Source organism: Protopterus annectens, chromosome 7.part0 (assembly GCF_019279795.1).
Source record: "Protopterus annectens isolate FY-2018-M chromosome 7.part0, PAN1.0, whole genome shotgun sequence".
NCBI classification, from domain to species: Eukaryota; Metazoa; Chordata; order Ceratodontiformes; family Protopteridae; genus Protopterus; species Protopterus annectens.
The window spans coordinates 231,100,117-231,122,092 of record NC_056739.1 but is presented as its reverse complement, the minus strand read 5'-3'; the positions used below and the strand labels follow the sequence as shown (position 1 = coordinate 231,122,092).

The window sequence follows — 21,976 nt, the reverse complement described above, 5'->3', positions numbered from 1 at the left end:
GCACCATACACAAACTCCAGTAAAGCATAAGCACCATACACACACAATCCAGTATAAACATTGTAAAAGAAAGGTAAAAAGCACCATACACTTACCTGAATATATCCAGCTAACGCACATCCTTCCCGCGCAATACTCCAAAGACCCACGAGATCCCAATGCTCCTTCCCGACGATGAGACTGTCCTGACTGCTGCTCTTGCAGTCCGGACGCGACCCATAATCCTAGCGAGTCTGTGCACTTTAAAAGTGCACAGATGTACGTCTCCTTGTGTCCCCCTATGGGGACCGCCGGACTGCCTTGAGCATGTGCATAGACCGACAGTAATCAGGTCTACTGCGCATGCGCGAAGTCCGCGAAATTTAAAAAAATTATTTTTTTTATTTTCTTTTCTATTTTTTATTTTGAGAGGGCTGCAGTCCGGCAGCCCGATGCCACGAGCCACCCCTAGTTTCAGGCCTTAACAACCTTGTAAGAGTACAGAGTGACAAGCAGATTCGATGGAATGTAGACAGCAGTTTTTGGTCACTGGATCACAATGACCGATAATGTTATGTAGAATGTTTTTTAGTACTGGACAGGCAATTGCATGCTGGGTAATTTTAAAGGTAGTAAGACACTATGTTTGTTTTAGTAGATGAGTCAGTTCTAACCAATTTAGGCTTCTTAGTGCTATACAGTGGTGGGTTCTGAAAGGGGTATTTGTTGCAAATTTAGCATGTTTGTTATATTATTGTTCAAGCTTTAATTTTTGTGAAGCATGGAGGTTAGTAAGGATGAGAGCACATAAAGAAGTGTAAGGAGGAGATGAGTAGCAAGTGGCAAGTGTAGTTTTAGTTGAGTCGGTGAGAGTTTTTTGGCTTAGTAAAGCATTTCTTTTTTTTGATGAGTTTTTCTTATTCAATTTTATATATGCAGGCCGAATGTAAGATTAAGATCCACTAGCACCCCTAATACTTTGCTATGAGAAGTGACTTCAGTGGTTGTATTACCAAGAGAGGGTACTTCAAATTTTGTTTTTACATAAGAGGGGGATTTTGGGAAAAAAGTAGTAGTTTGGACTTTTTTTGTTGAGCTTGAGTTGTGAATTACGAAGCCTTGATTCAGTGGTTGTTAAAGCTTTCTGAGTAATTTTTTGGAAGTATACCATGTTGTTAAATGAGAGTAGAATCATTTGTGTATTGTATTATGGTGGCCTGTTTTGTAGATGTATACAGGGCGTTGTTGAAAATGTTAAAGAGGAGGGGACCAAGGAGAGAGCCTTGTGGTGCACCAGTGATGACTGGGAAGTACAAAAAGAGTGTAGAGTGCCCTTTTAGTGACTAATAGCCTACTGGACAGGTGGGTCTATATTACTTTAGAAAAAGATGTATTCCATGAATATGTCTTCAACGATCACCAACTGGCAAAATTCACTTCAGTGAACTGCAGAATTTTTTCCACAGATCGGAAACACTTGGCCATAAACTCAAGTTTGCCCTTTTCCCCACTGTAGTGCAATCTAGGAGTTGGTGTATATAGTTAGGGAGGTGTGGGGGGGCAGCCCCCCACATTGAGGTGTGTGGGAGCAAAGCCCAGTTGATTTAATGCTTTGCATGTTCTGGTCGGTTGGTGGGTTAGTGTTTCTGAATTAGTTTCGGTGGCTGGTGATCGATGAAGACGTATTCATAAAATATGTCTTTCTTTGAAGTAATATAGACCCGGACAAGTTACTTTTATAACACAGAAGTGTGGGCTGGGAGAGACCTAGTGAAGATGTTGAAGTAGAAGTTTGCTGTGACAAACTCTGTTGAAAAGCTTTAAACAAATCTAGTAATAAGGAAGAGACTAGTTTGCCTTTATATCTAGCTTTATTCACAGTATCTATATAAGATAGAAGGGCAGTGCTAGTACTACGAAAAAGATGGAAGCCATGTTGTATAGGTTCATAGGTTCATAGGTGTGTACTAGGCTAATGGCTCTGAAGCCTTTACAAGCCTAGCCCATAGGATTACCCTGGCATCATGCCACCTAACCTTAGGTCCCAGTGCCTCTGTCGAAAAGAGCCATTGGAGTGATCCCCTGGGTGAATTTTCTATTTCCCATCCACTCATCAAGACTTCTCTTGAAGAGGGCCAGTGAGGTGCTCTGTTTGACATGTATAGGAAGTCTATTCCATAGCATGGACAGTCTCTGGGTTATGAACTTGTCCCTCTAGAATATTCTGTTGATTGTGGTAATGAGGTTGAGGTCTCTGCAGCATGTAGTGTGGAGGGATTGGGATTTCTTTAGATGTAGCATTTCTAACAGAGCTGAGTCAGACATGACTTTGTAAGTCAAGCAGAGATCGCATCTAAGTAGGCAATATGAGACAGAGAATATTTGGAGTTTTTTGAGTCTGTCCATATAGGACAAGTGTTTAAGGCCTAAGATTGTCTTTGTGAGGTACTTTTGTGGCCTCTCCAGTTGCTGCAAGTGTCCAGTGAGGTACATGCCAAAGGGGCATTGTACTCGATGATTGGCCTAAGAGTAGAGGGATGTAATGACCTCTTTCTTCCTGGATAAAAAACCCTTAGTAATGAGATGTGCCACATAGAAGGACTTTCTGACCACAGTGGCAATGTGGTGGTCAAAAGAGAGGTTGCTGTCAACCTGTGTTCCCAGATCTCATATAACGCCATCTGTGTTCAGTAGACTACCATCAATGTGGCAATTTATGGGAACTGGGTTTTTCCCAAAGGGGATGACGGCACATTTTTTGGCATTGAGCTTAAGCCCATGGTTCTGACACCAGTCGTTGGTCTCAGTGAAGCCTTTCTGTAGGATGTCGACATCACTTGGGGAGTAAATAATAGCTCCCAACTTGCAATTGTCTGTGAACTTTGCCAGCCAGAGTCCCTGTCAGCCTGGACTTCAGATAAGTAGATACCAAACAGGAGAGGACCCAGGACCAAACCCTGTGGGACTCCACTCATAGTTGGTCGGCAGTCTGACCTGGAGTCAGCTACTTTCCACTGTGGGTTCTATCTGTAAGCCAGTTTGCAACCCACCTAGTGATATAGGGGTTGATGCCTATTTTAGTGAGTTTTTCTATGATTCCTGAGTTGGGAATGGTATGAAAGGCCTTGGCCAGATCAAGGTAGGCTGTATGAACCACCTTGTCTTCATCCACACCTCTGGTGACTGACTCAAAGAAGTTGACCAACTTGAGGAGGCATGATCTACCCTTCACAAAACCAAACTCTGTGGGATCCAGAGTTTGGAGATTCCCTATATCCTTCTTTATTAGATCCATGATGATGTTTTCCATAGCTTTGCATATCAGACTCATCAGGCTAATGGGGCAATAGTTCCTAGGGTCTGTAGTCACTCCTCCTTTGTAGAGAGAGATGACTGCAGCAGTGTGCCATTCAGTAGAGATACATTCTGAGGTGAGGCTGTGATTGAACAGGGCAATCAGGTGAGGTGCCAGTTCACTCTGTAGTTCATGTAGAACACATCCAGGGATATTGTCAGACCCCATAGAAGCTGTATTCTTGGCCTTGGACACTGCTGTTTTAACTTGTGCAGCAGTAATATGTGGTGCCTGGCAATCTACTGGTATTGTGATTGGTCCTTTGGGGGGGAGAGGGGGGTAAAGTTGGCACTGAATCTGTTGGCCAGTATATTGGCAATATCTGTTGGCTCAGTATAGGAGCTACCAATGGCAGTAGCTCAGAGCAAGTCTGGGTATTGCCATGGAGATTTTTTACATAAGTATGGAAGGCCTTGTGGTTGTCTTTACTATCTGATGCAATTCTGTTTTGATAGCTAGCTTTAGAGGATTTTATGAGGGATCTCAACCTTTTGTTGATGCTGATAAGGGAGATTTTCCAGTCTTGGGACTTCACCTTATAATGCATCAGTTTCCTCCTTCTGTTGTAGAGTTTGTTTATGGCGGAGAACCACCAGATTGGCTTCCTTCTTTTGGTGGACATCATTTTGGTTCTATTGAGTATGATGAGAGCCATGCATTTGTGTATGTGTTTGTATGTTGTTGTATGATTCAACGGTCATGCAACTATTCTCTATTTGCATGGCTGCCACAGAGTTAGCCACCTCTGTTTTTAGGAGCCCAAGTTAGCTTTGGAGAAGTTTTTCCATGGTGGTTACCTTTGCGGGGGGGGGGGGATTTCCAAGGTGGTTAGTTTGTGGATTTCTCTGCAGGGCTTAGGGGTTCTTCCTGCAGGAGTCTAGCAATTGTTTTTGAATACATTTTCAAGTATTTTGGTGAAGGGGGGGATAAGATTGCTATAGGTCTAAATTTATTAATGTCTGATGAATTTCCTCCTTTGTGTAGAGGAATAATGTGTGACTTCTTCCAGAGAGAGGAATGTGGGATTCCTGGCTTGACCTACTTATAAGGATTGAGACAGGATTGCAATGCTATTGGCTGCTATTTTTAGGTACTCACTTGTTAGTTCATCAACTGAAGAAGACTGCTGTCTGTTTGTTTAAAAGTAGTTTTATATAGGATGTGGACAGAGGTTAGAAAGTGAAAGTGGATGTGTTAATATGTGGCTATTGAGCAGGGCTGGGAATAGATCTCAAGAAATCCTTGGTTATAAATGCTGTACTATTGATAAAATAAGAGTTGAACTGTGTTGCAGTTTTGAATGGTGAGCTATGGGGAGTGGAGTTTAGGTTGAATTTCTGACTGGGATGGAAGACATCTTTTATGGACACCCAGAATTGTTTAGGGCTGTGTTTACTATTATTCTGAAAGTTTTTGTAGTATCATTTTTTTGTCTTCATGTATTTGATTTTTATTATGATTGTAAAGCGTTCTGAAGTTTTCGAGATATTGTGCTGTTTTATATGTTCGCCATTCTTCCTATTCTTTTTCACTAGCCTGCATTAGCATTCTACTCTTTTGGGATAACCAAATTGCATTTTTTTGGTCTCTTTCTTCTAGAAGGTGCAAGGCTATTTAGGGTATGTAGAAAAGTTGTATTGATTTAATTTGCAGCAGGATGTTCCCCTCGGTGACTGTGTGCTCTATGATTAGATTTAAGCCTATAGTTTGTTAAGAAAAAACAGTGACCTGATACATTCGGTGGACCCCCCCCCAGTTGAAATTGCTCTCCTGGACAGCCTTGCAGTGGATTGTGCTGCAATGGCTTTTATTATAGCATTCACAGGTTCATAGGTTCATAGGAGGGTACTAGGCTATTGACCCTATGGCCTATATAAGCCTAGCCAAAAATGTACCCTGGCTTTGGCCACCCAAGAAAATTATTTTCCTGTGCTCCTGTCAAGCAGAGCCACAGAAGTGATCCCTGGGGTGAATTTCCTATCTCCCATCCAATCATCAAGATTTTTCTTGAAGAGTGCTAATGAGGAGCTCTGTTTGACAAAGACAGGTAGTCTGTTCCAGAGGATGGGAAGTATCTGGGACAGGAATCTATCCCTCCAGCATGTTCTGTTTATTGTGGTGATAAGGTTTAGGTCCCTAGAGCGCATAGCTTGGATGGATTGGGATTTCTTTAAGTGGAGCATGTTCAGCAGCTCTGGGTTTGATATAGCTTTGTATGTTAGGCAGAGATCCCCTCTGAGTAGGCGATATGCGATGGAGTAAAGCTGGAGTTTTTTGAGATGGTCTGCATAGGTCATCTGTTTGAGGCCAGTAATCCTCTTTGTGAGGTATTTCTGTGGCCTTTCCAGTTGTTGTAGATGTCATGTGAGCTACATAGCAAAAGCAGCGTTGTACTCTATAATGGGTCTAATGAGTGATGGGTAGAGGGGAACAATGACCTCTTTTTATCTAGATGAGAAACCTTTTTTGATGACGTGAGCCACATAGAAGGATTTCCTGACCACTGTGGCGATGTGATTATCAAAGGAGAGACTACTGTCCACCTGTGTCCCAAGGTCTCTTATCACATTTTTGGCATCAAGTAGACTACCAGCTATGTGGTAGTTCATGGGTACAGAGTTTTTACCAAAGGGGATGACAATACACTTTTTGGCATTGAGCTTCAGGCAATGGCTTTGACACCAGGCATCTGTCTCAGTGAGGCCCTTTTGTAGTATGTCCACATTGTTAGGAGTTTCGATTATAGCTCCTAGTTTGCAGTCATCTGCAAACTTTGTTAGCCAAAGCCCTTCTGTGTTAGCCTGTACTTCAGAGAATTAGCTACCAAGCAGGAGAGGATCCAGGACTGAACCGTGTGGTACTCCACTTGTCACTGGTCTGAAGTCAGATTTGGAGTCTGCTATTTCACAGTGTGGGTTCTGCCCATGAGCCAGTTGGCAAGCCATCTTGTGACATAGGGATTTATACCTAGTTTAGTGAGCTTATCTATAATTCTAGAGTGGGGGATGGTGTTGAAATCCTTGGCAGGATCTAGATAAGCTGTGTGAACCACCTTACCCTCATCTATGGCTTTGGTGACTGCTTCAAAGAAGTCAGTCAGGTTTAGGAGACATGATCTGCCTTTTACAAATCCGAACTGGGTAGGGTCCAGAGTTTGGAGATTACCAATGTCTTTGTTTATGAGTTCCATGATGTTACGTTCCATGGCCTTGCAGACCAGGCTTATCAGGCTAATGGGGCGGTAGTTCCCGGGGTCCGTCATGGCTCCCCCTTTATGGAGTGGGATAACCATTGCAGTGCACCATTCAGTGGGTACAAAGCTTGAAGTGAGGCTATGACTGAACATGGTACTTAGGTAGGGTTCCAGTTCATTCTGTAGTTCATGTAGAACGCAGCCTGGGATATTGTCAGGTCCCATGGATGCTGTGTTCTTGACTTTGGACAGTGAGTTTTTTACCTGTGCAGCCATGATTACAGGAACTTTGCATTCTTCCGGTATAGAGATGGACCCTCTAGGGGGTGAGAGGGGGTAAAGTTAGCACTGAACCTATCCTGCCAGGATGTTGGCAATATCAGTTGGTTCTGTATATTTAGTGCCATTGTGCTGTAACTCAGAGCAGATCTGAGTGTTGCCATTGAAATGCTTGACATAGCTATAGAATGCTTTGTGGCTGTTTTTAGAATCAGTGTCAATTTTGTTTTTGTAACTAGCTTTGGAGGATTTTATGAGGGATTTCAGCTTCTTACTGAGGTTGACCAGGGTGTTTTTCCAGTCATGGGATTTTACTCTTTTTTGCAACAGTTTCTTTCTTCTGTTGTAGAGTTTGTTTATGGCAGAGGACCACCAGATCGGCTTCCTTTTTTTGGATGATAGTATCTTGGTTCTATTAGGGATAGCATGATCCGTCGCATATCGTCTACTCAGAGGTGATCTCTGCCTGACATACAAAGCTATGTCAAACCCAGAGCTGTTGGACATACTCCACTTAAAGAAATTCCAATCCCTCCAAGCTACACACTCTAGGAACCTAAACCTTGTCACTACAATAAACAGAACATGCTGTAGGGATAGATTCCTGTCCCAGAGACTTTCCATACTCTGGAACAAACTACCTATCTATATCAAACAAAGGTCCTCTTTAGCACTCTTCAAGAAAAATCTTGATGATTGGATGGAAAATAGGAAGTTCACCCCGGGGATCACCTCTGTGGCTCTGCTCAACAGGGCCACAGGAAAATAATTTTCTTGGGTGGCGAAAGTCAGGGTACCTCTTTGGTTAGGCTTATATAGGCCCTAGGGCCAGTAGCCTAGTACCTACTTATGAACCTATTAATCAAAAGCACTAGCAGAAAGGAGAGGAACAAGACTTAATGCTGTCATTGAGTCTTTGCCATAAGGAGGTTATCTACTACATGAACAAGTGTTTTCTTATCATGTCTATATCCAAAATCAATCTGACAAAGATTTGACAACTTATCTGACACCAGTTGATAATGAACGGTACCTATGCAAAGACTATATTATTTATAACCACTACAAAAACTGAAGTTTAGATACAGGACAATAATTCTGCAGAAAGTTTGCATCCAAGGATGTTTTCTTAAGAATCAAAGTAACCAGGCACTCCTTTAATGAAGAATGAAATACCCTGGTTCTCACTGAAGTCTAAATTATTTAGGCAACAAACTGACCTTGCAAAATGAGACTAGTTATAATTAGTGTTTTAGGGCAAGGATCCAGAAGAAAGCATAGCTAGACTGTGCCCATAATATTGCCTTAATGTAGACCAAGTCTGCATTGATAAAGGCTAAGTTTCCTTTCTCCAATAACTAGCCATATTCAGTGGGCACCTCCAAGATAAATGAGTGCCTTGTCATTGTAGTCATGTCTACAAAGCATTGTGTGCTTTCATTAGTCATCAGAGGAAAATTACTCTGGATCAATAAGCTCAGATTCACAGTCTATTAACAACCTGACAATGCACAGCTGATTCATTTAGTATGGTAGGGAGCTCTTTGGATAGAAAAGTAGCACCCTATTGAAAGGTCCGTGTCCCTTTTGAGACATAATGTTCATCCAGAGTAATTTTGTCCTCTGGAATATATACCATATCCCATCATCAATACAATTTTCATTCCCACCCGTCCACTGATTATAGCTCATGGTCAAACTATTGCTCACAATAAACCAGTAGTCTAGAGTGTACAATCACTGGGGCAACCTAAACTAGGACACTGATAACAACATTATTTACAGCAACTAGTTCACCTAGATCATCTGCATTGACTTCCTCAAGTAAGAGGTGAAAATTAGGTAAGTAATGTCTAGATCTATGCCTTAAGGTTTGTGTAATTGATTAGTTCACTATCTGAAGACCAAGGTGGAGAAATACCAAGCGTGATGCAGATCAAGTAATGATCAGACCAAGATAGGCTCCAAAACCAAATCTTTGGTTTCTAAATCTATTTGGAAAATTAAATCCAGGGAATGACCTTAGTTGTGGGTTATATTAGAAACAACCTAAGAATTTTCATAGAGAGCTCACAGTTCTCATCTCCTGAAGAGATAAAATGGCTTTGGACTAACCATCTAGGACATCTATGAACTAGGTAAAAGAGAAGTTCAAATAATTCTTGCAGAAGGACTCTAACATAACCTGGTGTTTTGTACATGAGGAGAAATGTGCACTTCACTTCTGCCCAAGGATTATCCATAGGAGTTATACTGTCTAGCCTGACATTTAGTCATATCTAGGCCTCATGCAAAGTAAATAGCTTCCTCCTGAGTGCAGTTGCTTGGCTACATAAATTACTCAATAACCTTGTAGGGTGAAGTAACTTAGGCACAGTCATAAATTTTCATCCACACAATTATCTGCCTGAACTTGGTATTGCTTAACACAGTCTCATTTAACTTGCTGGGTCTGGTGTGTGTGTGTGTGTGTGTGTGTGTGGGGGGGGGGGGGGTTCTCCTTCGAGGAAAGAGATGCAACTCTTGCACTTGAAGTTTTTGCACTTGGCAAGGAAGGCTCTCATTTTCATGCCATTTTACCAAAGGGTAATGCTGAGGAAACCAAGTTTCCACCTGTCAGTCCCCATCAAGGGAAATAAGTTAGGACCTCCTCAAAGCCATAGACCTATGAATCTTCACCACCTCTCACTTTCTACACTTAAGGGACCCACTAACAAGACAATTAAATAGCAAATTTGGTGAAGAACTAGAAGCAGGTCCAAAGAATAGTAGAGTTCTATCACAAGCCTAGAAGGCATAATCACAAGCCTGAGAGCTCAGTAAATACAAAGCTAAAAAATGCAAACGATATGCAATTACTATCAAAATCTATAACGGTGAATCTAAAAGCAGCATACTTTCAAACAGAAAAGCTAAAAAACTGCCCAAGGCAATACTATATTTAAATTGTGATAGCCTAGCTGCCATAGATTAGTAAAAAGTGTGACTTGAATAGTAATGAATAAAACAAAAATTAGAGATTCTGAAAACATTGCAACAGAAATCAGGGCTGTCATGAAATAGCATAAGCAGTATAAAAAGAAGTTACATTTCTTAAATTTTCTAACAAATGTGCTCAAACACAGTGGCCCTACAAAAGAGTTGACAGTTTAATTCAACCACCTTCCTTTAGCCACAAAATGACTGGCACTGCCCATGAGGTCTGCAAAGTCTCAGCTTGAGGAAACAAGTCTTAAAAATCATCAATTTCAGGTCTACTAGCAGGACTACCAAGAAAAGCCAAGTAGGGCCTAGGGGTAGAAAGCAGATACCACACTAGTATACATAGATCCCAAAATGTTATGAGTCAGAATAAGGATATAAATAAGATAGTATTCCATGTATACTCAAAGAATGTATCATTTTCAGTTTCATTGCTAACTAGCATGTTTGCACCCCTCACTAATAACAACAGTTCAGGCAGGAGTATGTTACAATTGCTTTTTTGTTTAAGGCTCAGTCGGTGCAGTACTTGGGTATTTGAATTTGCCACAGGCCTAAAGAATTAGTATGGTATTCCAAGGAAACAGTACATGAACTTTATTTAAGGACAGAATGCCACTAATATTTCAAAGTGACATACATTTTCTGGTAATACCAGTGGAGCTAAATTTCTGCTAAATAACACTTCATATATAATATATATTTTTTTACCTGCTTTTTAAGCTCCATTGAACTTTCTGGTTATCCTACTATCCTTAAATTATTTGAACAATGTCAGTAGTTTAAATAACAGAAGGTTGCCATGATAGAAAAATGCATGCAACTAATATATGGAGAGATTCCAGCAGGATCTAAAGTACTAAGATTTTTTTTAAGTTCAGTTGAATGTATGTCCAGCTTAATATTTTGTAAAACTATGTCAAATACACAAATTATGAAGATAAGAACTTCAATAACTTTTTTTGAAGTTACCTCATCTTACCTGGCTATATCCTCCACTCCATATGATGGCACTGTAGTTTATTATAAGCCCTTGGTTTGGGTTATCCAGCAGTCCAAATCGGCCAACTGTTACACTTTTCATAGACTTTTGAGATGTTAGCTGCCAGTTAACTATTTCATACAAAGTTGGCACATCTCCATTCTTATCAAAGTATACTTCCTTACCAGACTGGTTTATGAATCGGACATTCTTTACATAATGGAAAAACTAAGAACAAAATATATAAGAATAAAATATAGATAAATAACCTGCAGGAGTTTTCTTCACACTTCTTAGCTTATATTCCTTGGGTACTTGACTCATAATATTCCAAACTGATCTGTCTTTACTGTCTTCATGTTATTGTCACTGCACTAATTACGACCAAACTGAATGTTTCCCCCTTTTATTCCTAAACTTCAGAATTATTCTACTTCATTCATAACACTAATTAGTCTGAAATTAATTACATCTTTACTCACTGTCAGACCTGGTTATATTCTAATTTAATCTCAAGTAACAGCAACCTACTTTACAAATCATTTGCGAAATCATTGGAACTATTTGTAGTGAATTACTGAATCTGATAACTCAACTTTTGTGATGGTGGTTGGAGGCTAGTGACTGTCAGACATGAACAGCATCCTAGATCAGTGGCTCTGATTATATGTCAAAATGAACAGAAAAATAAAATCATACTATATTTTATCCTCCATTGTGTGGTTGGAACATAAAAGGACTGTATAATCTCCAAAACCACTTTAATATTACTTTTGGCAATCTTAAAGTTCATGTTAAATATTTTTCATCATTGAAGCAGTTTATCAGAAACTGTGCTTCTTTGTGGACTGCCAGTCTGACTGTGTGTATGTAGATGACGTCTGATCCTAATAGTATTACAGGCACTTGTTTTGAATATGGCATATAAAACAAATGACCTAGAGAGCTGCTGATAGATTTTTAATTCTGTTGCAGACCTCATTGAGATATTTATAAAATTGTTCACCTGAATCTATAGATAGTTTAGAATTAAATAAAATTATTTGAATGCCAATAGTTTTTCTGGATCCTTGAAATCTACACTACTTCTGGGATTCTGCAGTTTTGAGGATGCCTTGAATTTGGTTAAAAGGTATTGTTTTACCTGTCCAAACACATCCTTATTCTATTTTAAAGCCGGGTATGTGAGCTAGCCCAATGATCTCTTTCAAGCAGGACAGTGGCCAGAAGAGGTAAACTTCAAAATATTGTGAAGATCCAAGACAATAAATGGTCTTAGGCAATGGCATGCACACATGTTAGTATGAGGAAATAACTACAAGCTACAGTGGCAATACTCCTATAAAAAAAAACATAAAATACAAAAGAAACAGCCATTTTAACAAGATGGACATCCAAAGCATTGGACTAATTCTAAATTACACATCTAATGTCATAAGATAGACTGCTTATGTTTCTTTGTGCTTTATTAAAGTATTTGTATTAGTCATTATCACTCTAAAAATGGAGGTACTCATCTTTAATGTTCTGTTTGCATGTTACTTTCATTCTTGACTAACTCATACATACCTACAGAACTTTGTTTTGCATACTTCCTTTGAAAATTAAAGCCTTCTTATGGAATTTTGGCATTTTCTGTGCCTTTCCCTCTTAATTAAATGACTTGCCAGTTACTAATAGGAAAGCCAAGAAAGAGCAAGGAAGAAACAACAAAATTATGCGAAGATTGTTAGTCTAGGATGACCTGCAGTGGAGATATCACTGAGTGTCACTTGTTCATATTTACAATAATATACCCATAGCTGAGAGAGAGATGTCTTTGAAGGGCATGGTGTGAAATGTCATCATGGTAGAAAGAAAAATACATTGCACTATACTGGAGATATTGATAGCTGTTTGTTAGTAATTATAATATGATATATTTCTTTATTCACGTTAATATTCCCAGTAAAATAATATTTCGAAACCAAACAACTTAGAAACTATTACATGGCATCAGATGGAAATAGAAGTAACAATGACAAATGTCATTAACATTTGCATTATATATTTCTACACCTTGGAAGATGGTTTAATTTTCATTGTTAATTATAATAACAATCATATTTTTTTCATATTTCAGTAAATATCTATAACAAGCAATCATTTAGAAAGGAATGTTTGCAGCCATGTGAAGACTTGAGTCTGGTTTAAAAAAAAATGTGATCTGACACTATGTGCAGGGTGAACACGCTCCAAGACGTGAAAAGCTGTTAAACTTCAGAGAAAAATATATTTCTGGTTTGTATAAATTATCACATTATTACAGTAAGATTGTGAAGACCATGATTATTATTATAAAGAAGACATTTTACTGATAACGTTGTTTGTTTATTACAGTAAGATTGTGAAGACCATGATTATTATTATAAAGAAGACATTTTACTGATAACGTTGTTTGTTTATTACAGTAAGATTGTGAAGACCATGATTATTATTGTAAAGAAGACATTTTACTGATAACGTTGTTTGTTTATTACAGTAAGATTGTGAAGACTATGATTATTATTGTAAAGAAGACATTTTACTGATAACGTTGTTTGTTTATTACAGTAAGATTGTGAAGACCATGATTATTATCGAAAAAAAGACATTTTACTGATAACGTTGTTTGTATCGCATTTGCTCTTTTACAGGAAGAGACAGCATACCAGGAAATATTCACGAGTGCCATGTATGATCTAAATGAGGCCCTAGAAAAACTGTTCAGTCTCAGCCTTTATGTGGGGTTTGTGACTAATACCTGGAGAACAGTAATTGTAACTCCCTTGCCTTAGGGTGTACCTTGTACAGACTTGGATAATTATAGGCCCATCAGCCTTACAAGCCTTGTATGCAAAGCTCTGGAATATATCATAGCAGAACTCATTTATGTGGGCATAGGCAGTTTATCATATCCAGACTCGTCAGTTCAGTTTTGTAAAGAGCAGGTCCTGTCACACATTGTAAAGTTTTTTTTTTTTTTTTTTAATGTTACAAATGCTGAGGACAGTTGTCACTCATGCATACTGCTTGTCTCATCCTGGCTATGGTTTTTCACAGTATCCCCAGTGCTAGTATTACTGAAAAATTAGAAAATGTTAATGTAAACCCCCTAAATTGTTCAAATCGTCTGCCCAACAGATCCAAAGCTGTGAAAGCTGCCATGTACATATTCAAATCAAACACTGTAACTAGTGAAGTTACTTAGGGATCAGAGCTGGGACTTCTACTTGGCATTTAATTTGTAGACACCAAATCCAGTCTCACAGAAATGAAGTTGATCAGGTCTGCTGATGACTGTAAGCTGAGCACTATTGTCTACACATCCACTGATATTAAACAGTTCAAACAAGGGCTAGAATGTGTATATTCCTGGACTACCAAAAATTATCTCAAGCTTAATGCACAGAAGTGTTGTGTATTAGCATTCTGCTCCCATCTCATAGTCTAAAAATGATGCAGTTGAAAGAGACATGGGTTCTTACATGGTCAACTGTCTCTCATTCAGTCATGATGTCTCCACTATAGTAGGCAAATTGTTGTATCTGGCCAAACAATTTTAAAGGAGAATACCTTCAATATGCAAAAAAGTCATCTTACTACTGTACTCTTCCCTTATCACGTCTATTAATGAATACAGTGCTTTCCTTTGGTATGTACAAGTCGAAACATAATGTACAACTGTAAAGGTCCCAAAGATTTCTGATCAGGAAAAGTAAAGGCCTTAAATACTTCATTTATCTGTACAGATTAGCAGGACTCTCTTTATAGCTAGTAGCCTATCAGCATCACTGTGGTGACCTATGCCTCACTTTTCAAACCATGGAAGACTTATTGTATTGGACCTCTTATTTCTTCCTCAAACCAGTAGTTCTGGAATAACCTACACCAGAGATTCAACTCTTGACCTTGACCAACAAATAAGTGAGTCTTACTGGAGCAATATGTTTCTAATTTCATGCATTTTCAGCCTACAGATTAGAATACCATCACATGTCAAAAAGTGCACTGCTTTGGCCTCCTTTAAATCTAGGCTTGCTGATGGAACACAAATTAATTCTATGGTTATCATGTCTGGTCCTGTTTGATTTGTGAGGTGAAGATTATTAGCTACTTGGAATGAGTGACAAGAACTAATGCAGGCCTAATTCAAATTAATACATTACTAGGCTTCCTGAAGTTCCGTGATCATTTGTTTAGTATTGTTATTATAATCAAAAGATATAAACATTTATTTAGTTATGTTTTGTTTACCTAGATTTTCCAGAAAATGTTCTGGAATGTAGCAATGTGTCTAAACTGCTGAAGTGTGACATCTGACAACTCAGAAGTGTTAATGACTTATAATAACAGGTTTGATGCAGCAAAAGCAGTACTACTGAACTTGTTTTCACTTCCTACTACTGTAGAAAGGAGGTCTTTCCAGTTTTAATGCATCTCTATTGTTTGAACATTGTGGTATCCTGTCCTGTAGCCATCATTAACTGGAACCCCTTCATTGTCCATTAAATGGGTGGTGCAGTGGTTCACAGCAGTTTAAAGCTAAATGAATTAAGCAGTAAGATATCTCTTGTAATTAAGGAGCCCTTCTATGTTTGTCTAAAGACTGATACTTATTTGTGTCAGAAAATGTAGTGAATTGGCAGATTATATTAAGGGAAGTTTGCAGTATTACAGTTTAAAAAATAGGAGCTATCGTTGGTAGGGCATATTTGAATTTAGGGAACAAAAATTAGGAACTATCATTGGTAGGACATATTTGGGTTTGGGTAACACAATTCCACTGTCTCTGGATGTTCCTCTATTTTGGTTAAGTTTTATACCTAAACCTATTTTAGAACGGACCCTAAAAGAAAAGGATCAATTAAGTCAAATTCCTGGTCCCCTGTTAAAATGGACTCTCTAGCAAACAAGTAGCATAACATTAATCACAGATAAAGTTTTGCTGAGCTGCAAATGAGAAGGGAAAAGTTGTGATTTGAGATTTGTGTTTTGGCATTCTGTGTTTGAGTGACATTTTATAATACCAGAAAGAGTTATTGAAGCATAGGATATGCACTGATATGAACTATGTAAGAGAGGTTGTGTTATATTTTGTTTATTTTTTCCAAAATGCATTGTGGTGGTCTTCTAGGGTCATTTGTGATTTCCTAAAGAGTAAACATATATCTGAGTTTGCAGCTATCCTAATTTCACTGCAAGGTATAGCAGACTTTTGAGACAGTGTTAGAGAGTGCAGCCCAAATGGCTGCTTAAATCCAAAGCACTGTGCAGAACCTATAGAAATGTTGATACAAATAACGTTCTCAAGGAGAAAGAACAACCCAGAAGGAAGTATGAGTAAGCATAAACAAAAGGAATATGAGGCGGCTGTTTATTGCAGCAAAAAAATGCAGGCCAATGTGTGAGCTTTTTGAAACTTGAAAAAAAAAAAAAAAAAACACAAGGGAAATTAAAAAGTTGTGTGGGAAGAAAAAGAAACGGTTAACACTGAGTTGCATGACAGTTTCATAAAATACAGTTGCTAACAGACAATAAAAATACAAGGAGAAAAGATGGATGATTCTGAATATTACACAAGAAGGAAGTAACATCAAGATAATTGGACTGCTAGAGAGAGAGAGTGCAACACTAAACTGGAGCAGTTTGTAATGCAGCTTCTTTATGAGAGATGCCAAAAAAATCAAGAAACTCTAATAGAGTGGATGCACAGAGTGGGACAGTGGCAAAAAGTAGCCAAAATCAGTCCCAGGCATGCATGATTTGACATGCTTTCATTCTTTTGCTATAAAAATAAGCTAAAATAAAATAAGGCAGGCAGAAAAACTTACAGTATTGCGGTATTTGTGGCTGGTCATATTTTATTTTCTTATTTCTGGTTTGTGGTTATACAAGAAAGACTTACGTTATCCATTTTGCATGAATGTTCATAAATTTGGTTGTGGATTACTCACAAGTACTCTAGAAAAGAAAGAGTGTGATACCAAGGATACTGAATGGACTGAATGGAATACTTCGCAATTCTGGACATACAGCAGGAAGGTGAATGGTTCAGGTTAAATAATATGGAGGATGTTGAAAGGTTTAAACAAAGGTATCACAGACAGATAAACAACCCAGTAGGTAAAAATCTGAACTGCCTGCAAGACATGGAGTTGGAGACAATGCTAGACATAGGAGATGTGATGTAAAGAGGCTGGGATGACATGTAAATGTCATGTAATGTCAACTGCTGAAATCCCTGCAGGGAAGAGGTGAAGACTAGGAAGTGCAGGGAGGCCACGTTAGTAAAAGTAATGAGCAGGAAATAAATAAATCACAAAGGTAACCACAAGAAGACGAGAAAAGACACAAGATGGTGGAGAAGGAACAAAGAGGTGTATAAGTGGGAAAGAACAATATGAAACCTCTTCAAAGAAAGATTTAGGTGCAGTGATAGAGAATGGTGAGGTTTACAGAAGTGAACTGCCTGAAAAGTGAGAGACAAAAACTGGACAAATGAATTTCTGAAGGATGGTAGAGCTAAAGGTTTGTAGGATCATAGGAGACTAGGCTAATGGCTTAATAACTCTTACAAGCATGGCCAGTATAACCTCATTTTACCCAATATATGGCCCCAAGAGGCAAGAGGATGGCATGGGTTGGTGCCTATGCTTTGAGTATCTTCCAGACTGCCAGTGTCCATAAGGGACATAGGCACTACTCCAGGTGTAAATTTGTGACTCCCCATCTATTGATCCAAATGGCAGGACTACAGAAGGACTGAAAGGGACAAGAGAAAGAGAAGTCAGTAGGATAGCAAGGGTGTGGTGCATACCTCTCAAACTCTTGGTGCAAGAAATCGGGACACAACCATAAATAATGGGGGGAAAAGACCAGAAAATAGGGAACATTTTTAAGTATTTCTCTTACAAACTTGGAAAGTTGATAAAACAACAGTTATTGTATTGCTATGGATTTTCTGAAGGGTATGGAGTCTGAAAATCAAATGTCTATCATTATTTTCTAACTTCAATCCTCAAGTATTTGCCAATGATTTGCCAGAAAACCACAATTTTATGAGAAACAGATGAAAAATATGATGCAGAAATCTAGACATTCTGTAAAAATTTGGACACTTTAAAAGAGGCAATTACTTTGGGTACAAATGTTAGTTAGTAGAATTGAGATTCAAGCTTGCACACAATTTTTTTTCTGTACTGAAATGCAGATGCAGGAAGGGATATGAATTCAACTTTTTTTTTTATCCTCACTTGAACTTGAAGGGTCACATGGATTAGGTAAAGTATTGCAATTTGCAGAATTTTTTTTTGCTGAAGGGGTGGGGGTGCTACTTTGATACACTGGCACACTGTGTTAGTTGTCCAGCTACTCCTCTGAGGGAAGTAATAATAAGTGGAATGAATGAACACTGAAAGACAATTGACTGTAGATAACAGTGGAGAGATTTTTAAAGGAAACAGATCCTTATCTTCTGAAACGTCTTCTGGGGAGCACAATATCAAAACATTATAAACAATGGGTGGAACTTAGCCAAGTCCTAGGATAATGATGAGTAATGCAGTCAAAGGGGCCATAGGTGAATGCCTCAATAGTAATTTATATATAACTACTTATTGATGTAAATAAACTGCAGTAGATATAGGTTCATAGGTTCATAGGTAGGTGCTAGGCTATCTGCCTGAAGGTATTTATAAGCCTATCCAAAATTGTGTTGGCTTTCGGAGCCCCCTTAGATTAGTTCCCTGTTCCTCTGTCCAGCAGCACCATTGAAGTGATTCCCAGGGTAAACTTTCTATTTGTTTGGTTTGTGATAAAGTAAGAAATTTGTATGGAACAATAACAAATGGTAAAAGGTACATGGCCTTTGAGAAATTCAACTGTCTGTCTTCTGGGGTCATCTATATTTTGGGGTGTAATTGTATTACACCCAAATGGTACATTGGACAATCCACTAGAAAAGTGAAGGTGCGCATTTTGGAACATTTAGGGGATATTAGGAGGGGTAATATGGACAGTCCTGTGGCATCACATTTTGTCAATATGCATAATGGTAATATAGAAGGGTTTTTTTACAGTGTGTTGGCCAGACCACATTTTCATGTTGGCAACTTTAAGGTTGAATTGAGTAGATTAGAACATAAAATGATTTTGGGATATCATACTTTATATCCCAGGGGGGTGAATTTGGATAGTGGTTTAATTATGTAGTTAATATTTCAATTTATTCATAGTGTATACATATAAATTTATATATTTGATATAGCTCAGTTTTTTGCATATGTACTTATCACATTATAATGTATTTTTATAAGTCTATGTATCAACTGTGAATGTTTTTGACATTTGGAGATTGAAGGGTTAATAAGTTAAATAAGTTAAATAAGTTAATGAAGCATTTAATTGATGTGTGTATTCAAAGGATGGGTTTATATGATTGTTTGTCCCACTGAAGGCGAATTGCCGAGGTACCAGGGTGTATGCAGTATATGGATTAATGTTTTTCCATCCTATTTCTTGACTTTTTGGAGTTTTTGATGTTTTCTATAAACTTTCTATTTCCTTTCCACTCATCAAGGTTTCTCTTGAAGAGTGGTAGTGAGGAGCTCTGCTTAATGTAGATTGGAATCTTGTTCCAGAGCATGGGAAGTCTCTGGGACATGAATCTAACCCACCAGCACGTCCTATTTATTGTTGTGGTGAGGTTTAGATCCCTAGAGTGTGTGGCTTGAGGGTATATTGTTTTCTTTATGTGGAGCATGTCCAACAATTCTGGGTTGGATATGGCCTTGTATTTCAGGCATAGATTGCCTCTGAGTAGGCAGTATGCAACTAAATACAGCTGGAGTTTCCTCAGTCGAGTTGCATAGGGCATCTGTTTGAGGCCAGTGATCCTCTTGGTGATGTACGTCTGTGGTCTTTCTAGCTGTTGCAGGTGTCTTGTAAGGTACATCCCAAATGGGGCATTGTACTCTATGATGGGTCTGATGAGTGATGCATAAAGGGGCACAATGACCTCTTTTGATCTGGATGCAAACCCTATTGTGATTAGGTGGGCCACATAGGATTTTCTAACCACTTTGATAATATGATTATCAAAGGAGAGATTACTATCTACTTGGGTCCCCAGATCCCTTATTACATCTTCTGTATTTAGGGGGCTACCACCTATGTGGTAGTTTTGGGTACTTTGTTTTTTCCAAAGGGGATCACTATACACTTTTTGGCATTTAGCTTGAGGCCATGGTTTTGACACCAGGTATCTGTCTCAGTGAGAACCTTTTGGAGGATGTCTGTGTCAGCCGGAGAGTCAATTATAGCCCCTAGTTTGCAGTCGTCTGCAAACTTGGTCAGCCATTGGCATCCTGTGCTTGCCTGTACCTCTGAGAAGTATATGCCAAACAGGAGGGTCCTAGGACTGAGCCCTGATGAATGCCACTTGTAACTGGTTTAGAGGCAGACCTAGCTCCTGCAACTCTTACCATGTGGGTTCTGGTCATGAGCCAGTTGGCAACCCGTCTCGTGATGTATGGGTTTATGTTCAGGCTGGTGAGCTTGTCTATAATACAAGAATGGGGAAAGGTGTCAAAGACCTTTGCAAGGTCTAGGTAGGCTGTGTGGACCACCTTTCCCTCGTCTATAACCTTGATAACTGTTTCAAAGAAGTCCACCAGGTTTAGGAGGCATGATCTGCCTTTAACAAAGCCGGACTGGGTAGGGTCGAGTGTTTGATGGTTCCCGATGTCTCTGTTAATGAGATCTATGATGATGCGCTCCATAGCTTTGCAGACCAAGCTAGTCAGGCTTATAGGGTGATAGTTCCCAGGGTCTGTTGTGGCCCCACCTTTGTGGAGCAGAATAACTGTTGCTGTGCACCACTCTATAGGCACGTAGCCTGTGGAGAGTCTGAGTTTGAACAGTGTGTTTAGGTGAGGGGTTAGTTCATCTTTGAGCTCATGTAGGACGCATCCTGGGTCACCGTCCGGTCCCACTGATGCTGTGTTTTTGGCTTTGGAGAGGGCCATTTTAACCTGAGTGCCTGTGATTGCTGGGGCACTACATTCTTCTGGTATGGTTATGGGGCCTTTTGAGGGTGAGAGAGGGGTAAAGTTTGCACTGAACCTGTCTGCCAGGATGTTGGCGATATCGGTCAGTTCACTGTATTTCCATTCTGCACTAACTCCAAGCAGATATGAGAATTGCCACTTAGATTCTTGACATAGCTAAAGAATGCCTTGTGGCTATTTTTGGAGTCCTTGGAAATTTTTCTTTCGAAGCCAGCCTTGGATGATTTTATGAGTGCTCATAGTTTCTTGCTGATACTGATTAGGGATGTCTTACCTTCTTGGGATTTTACGCTTTTCTGTACTAGTTTCCCCCTTCTATTGTATAGCTTGTTTATGGCAGGGGTCCACTAGACTGGTTTCCTTTTCTTGGAGGAATGAGTCTTGGTTTTGCTTGGGCTAGCATGATTCATGCATTCTTGTAGGTGCCCATAGATTGCATTTGTAAAGGATTTTGCAGCTTGGGCAGCATTATTTAGCATGGGGGCTTTGAAATTTTCCACCTCCGTCTTAAGTAACATGAAGTTTGCTTTTGAAATGTTTTTCACTGTAGTTTCTTTGATCAGGGGTGGAGGTGGAATGTGGATATCCAGAGTGATTAGTTTATAGTCAGATATAACAAGTGAGGGGTTGACCACCTGTGTGGAACACAGGTCTCCCATACTTGTGATAACCAGGTCCAATATGTTGTCACCTCTGGTGGGGGTGTTGACCAGTTGATCCAGGGCATTTGAGTTTATAAATTCTAGGAAACGTTGGTCAAGGGAGTTAGTACTTGAGTAGTTCTCCCAGTTAATGTTGGGGTAGTTGAAATCACCCAATATCAGAGTGTTTGGTAGGATCTTTATGCTTCCCAGTGTTTCCAGAAATGTGGAATGGGGGTCCTGGGACATGGCGGGTGATCTGTATCAAGCTACAATTTGAATTGCAGTTTTGCTTGTTGTTAGTTGCACATGGATGATCTCTGAAGCATCGTGCTGTGCCACTAACCGGGAGGTGTGGGTATCCTTGATGAATATGGATACGCCCCCACCTTTTGTATTTTGGTCCGGGTTTTGTGGCCAAAATGTATAGTATGAGTTGTAGCCTGGTAGTGTTGGGGTGCTCTCTGGAACCTTAAA

The 21,976-nt window shown here is 39.3% G+C and overlaps 1 protein-coding gene across 1 annotated transcript in view; it reads right to left on the bottom strand.

Moving 5' to 3' along the window:
• LOC122805918 (extracellular calcium-sensing receptor-like) overlaps positions 1–21,976 on the bottom strand; it is a 177,221-nt gene that overhangs the window by 98,302 nt on the left and 56,943 nt on the right. The window contains exon 4 of the mRNA XM_044076162.1: positions 10,771–10,998. Coding sequence (XP_043932097.1) covers positions 10,771–10,998 — 228 coding nt within the window. The remainder of the gene's footprint in view (positions 1–10,770; positions 10,999–21,976) is intronic.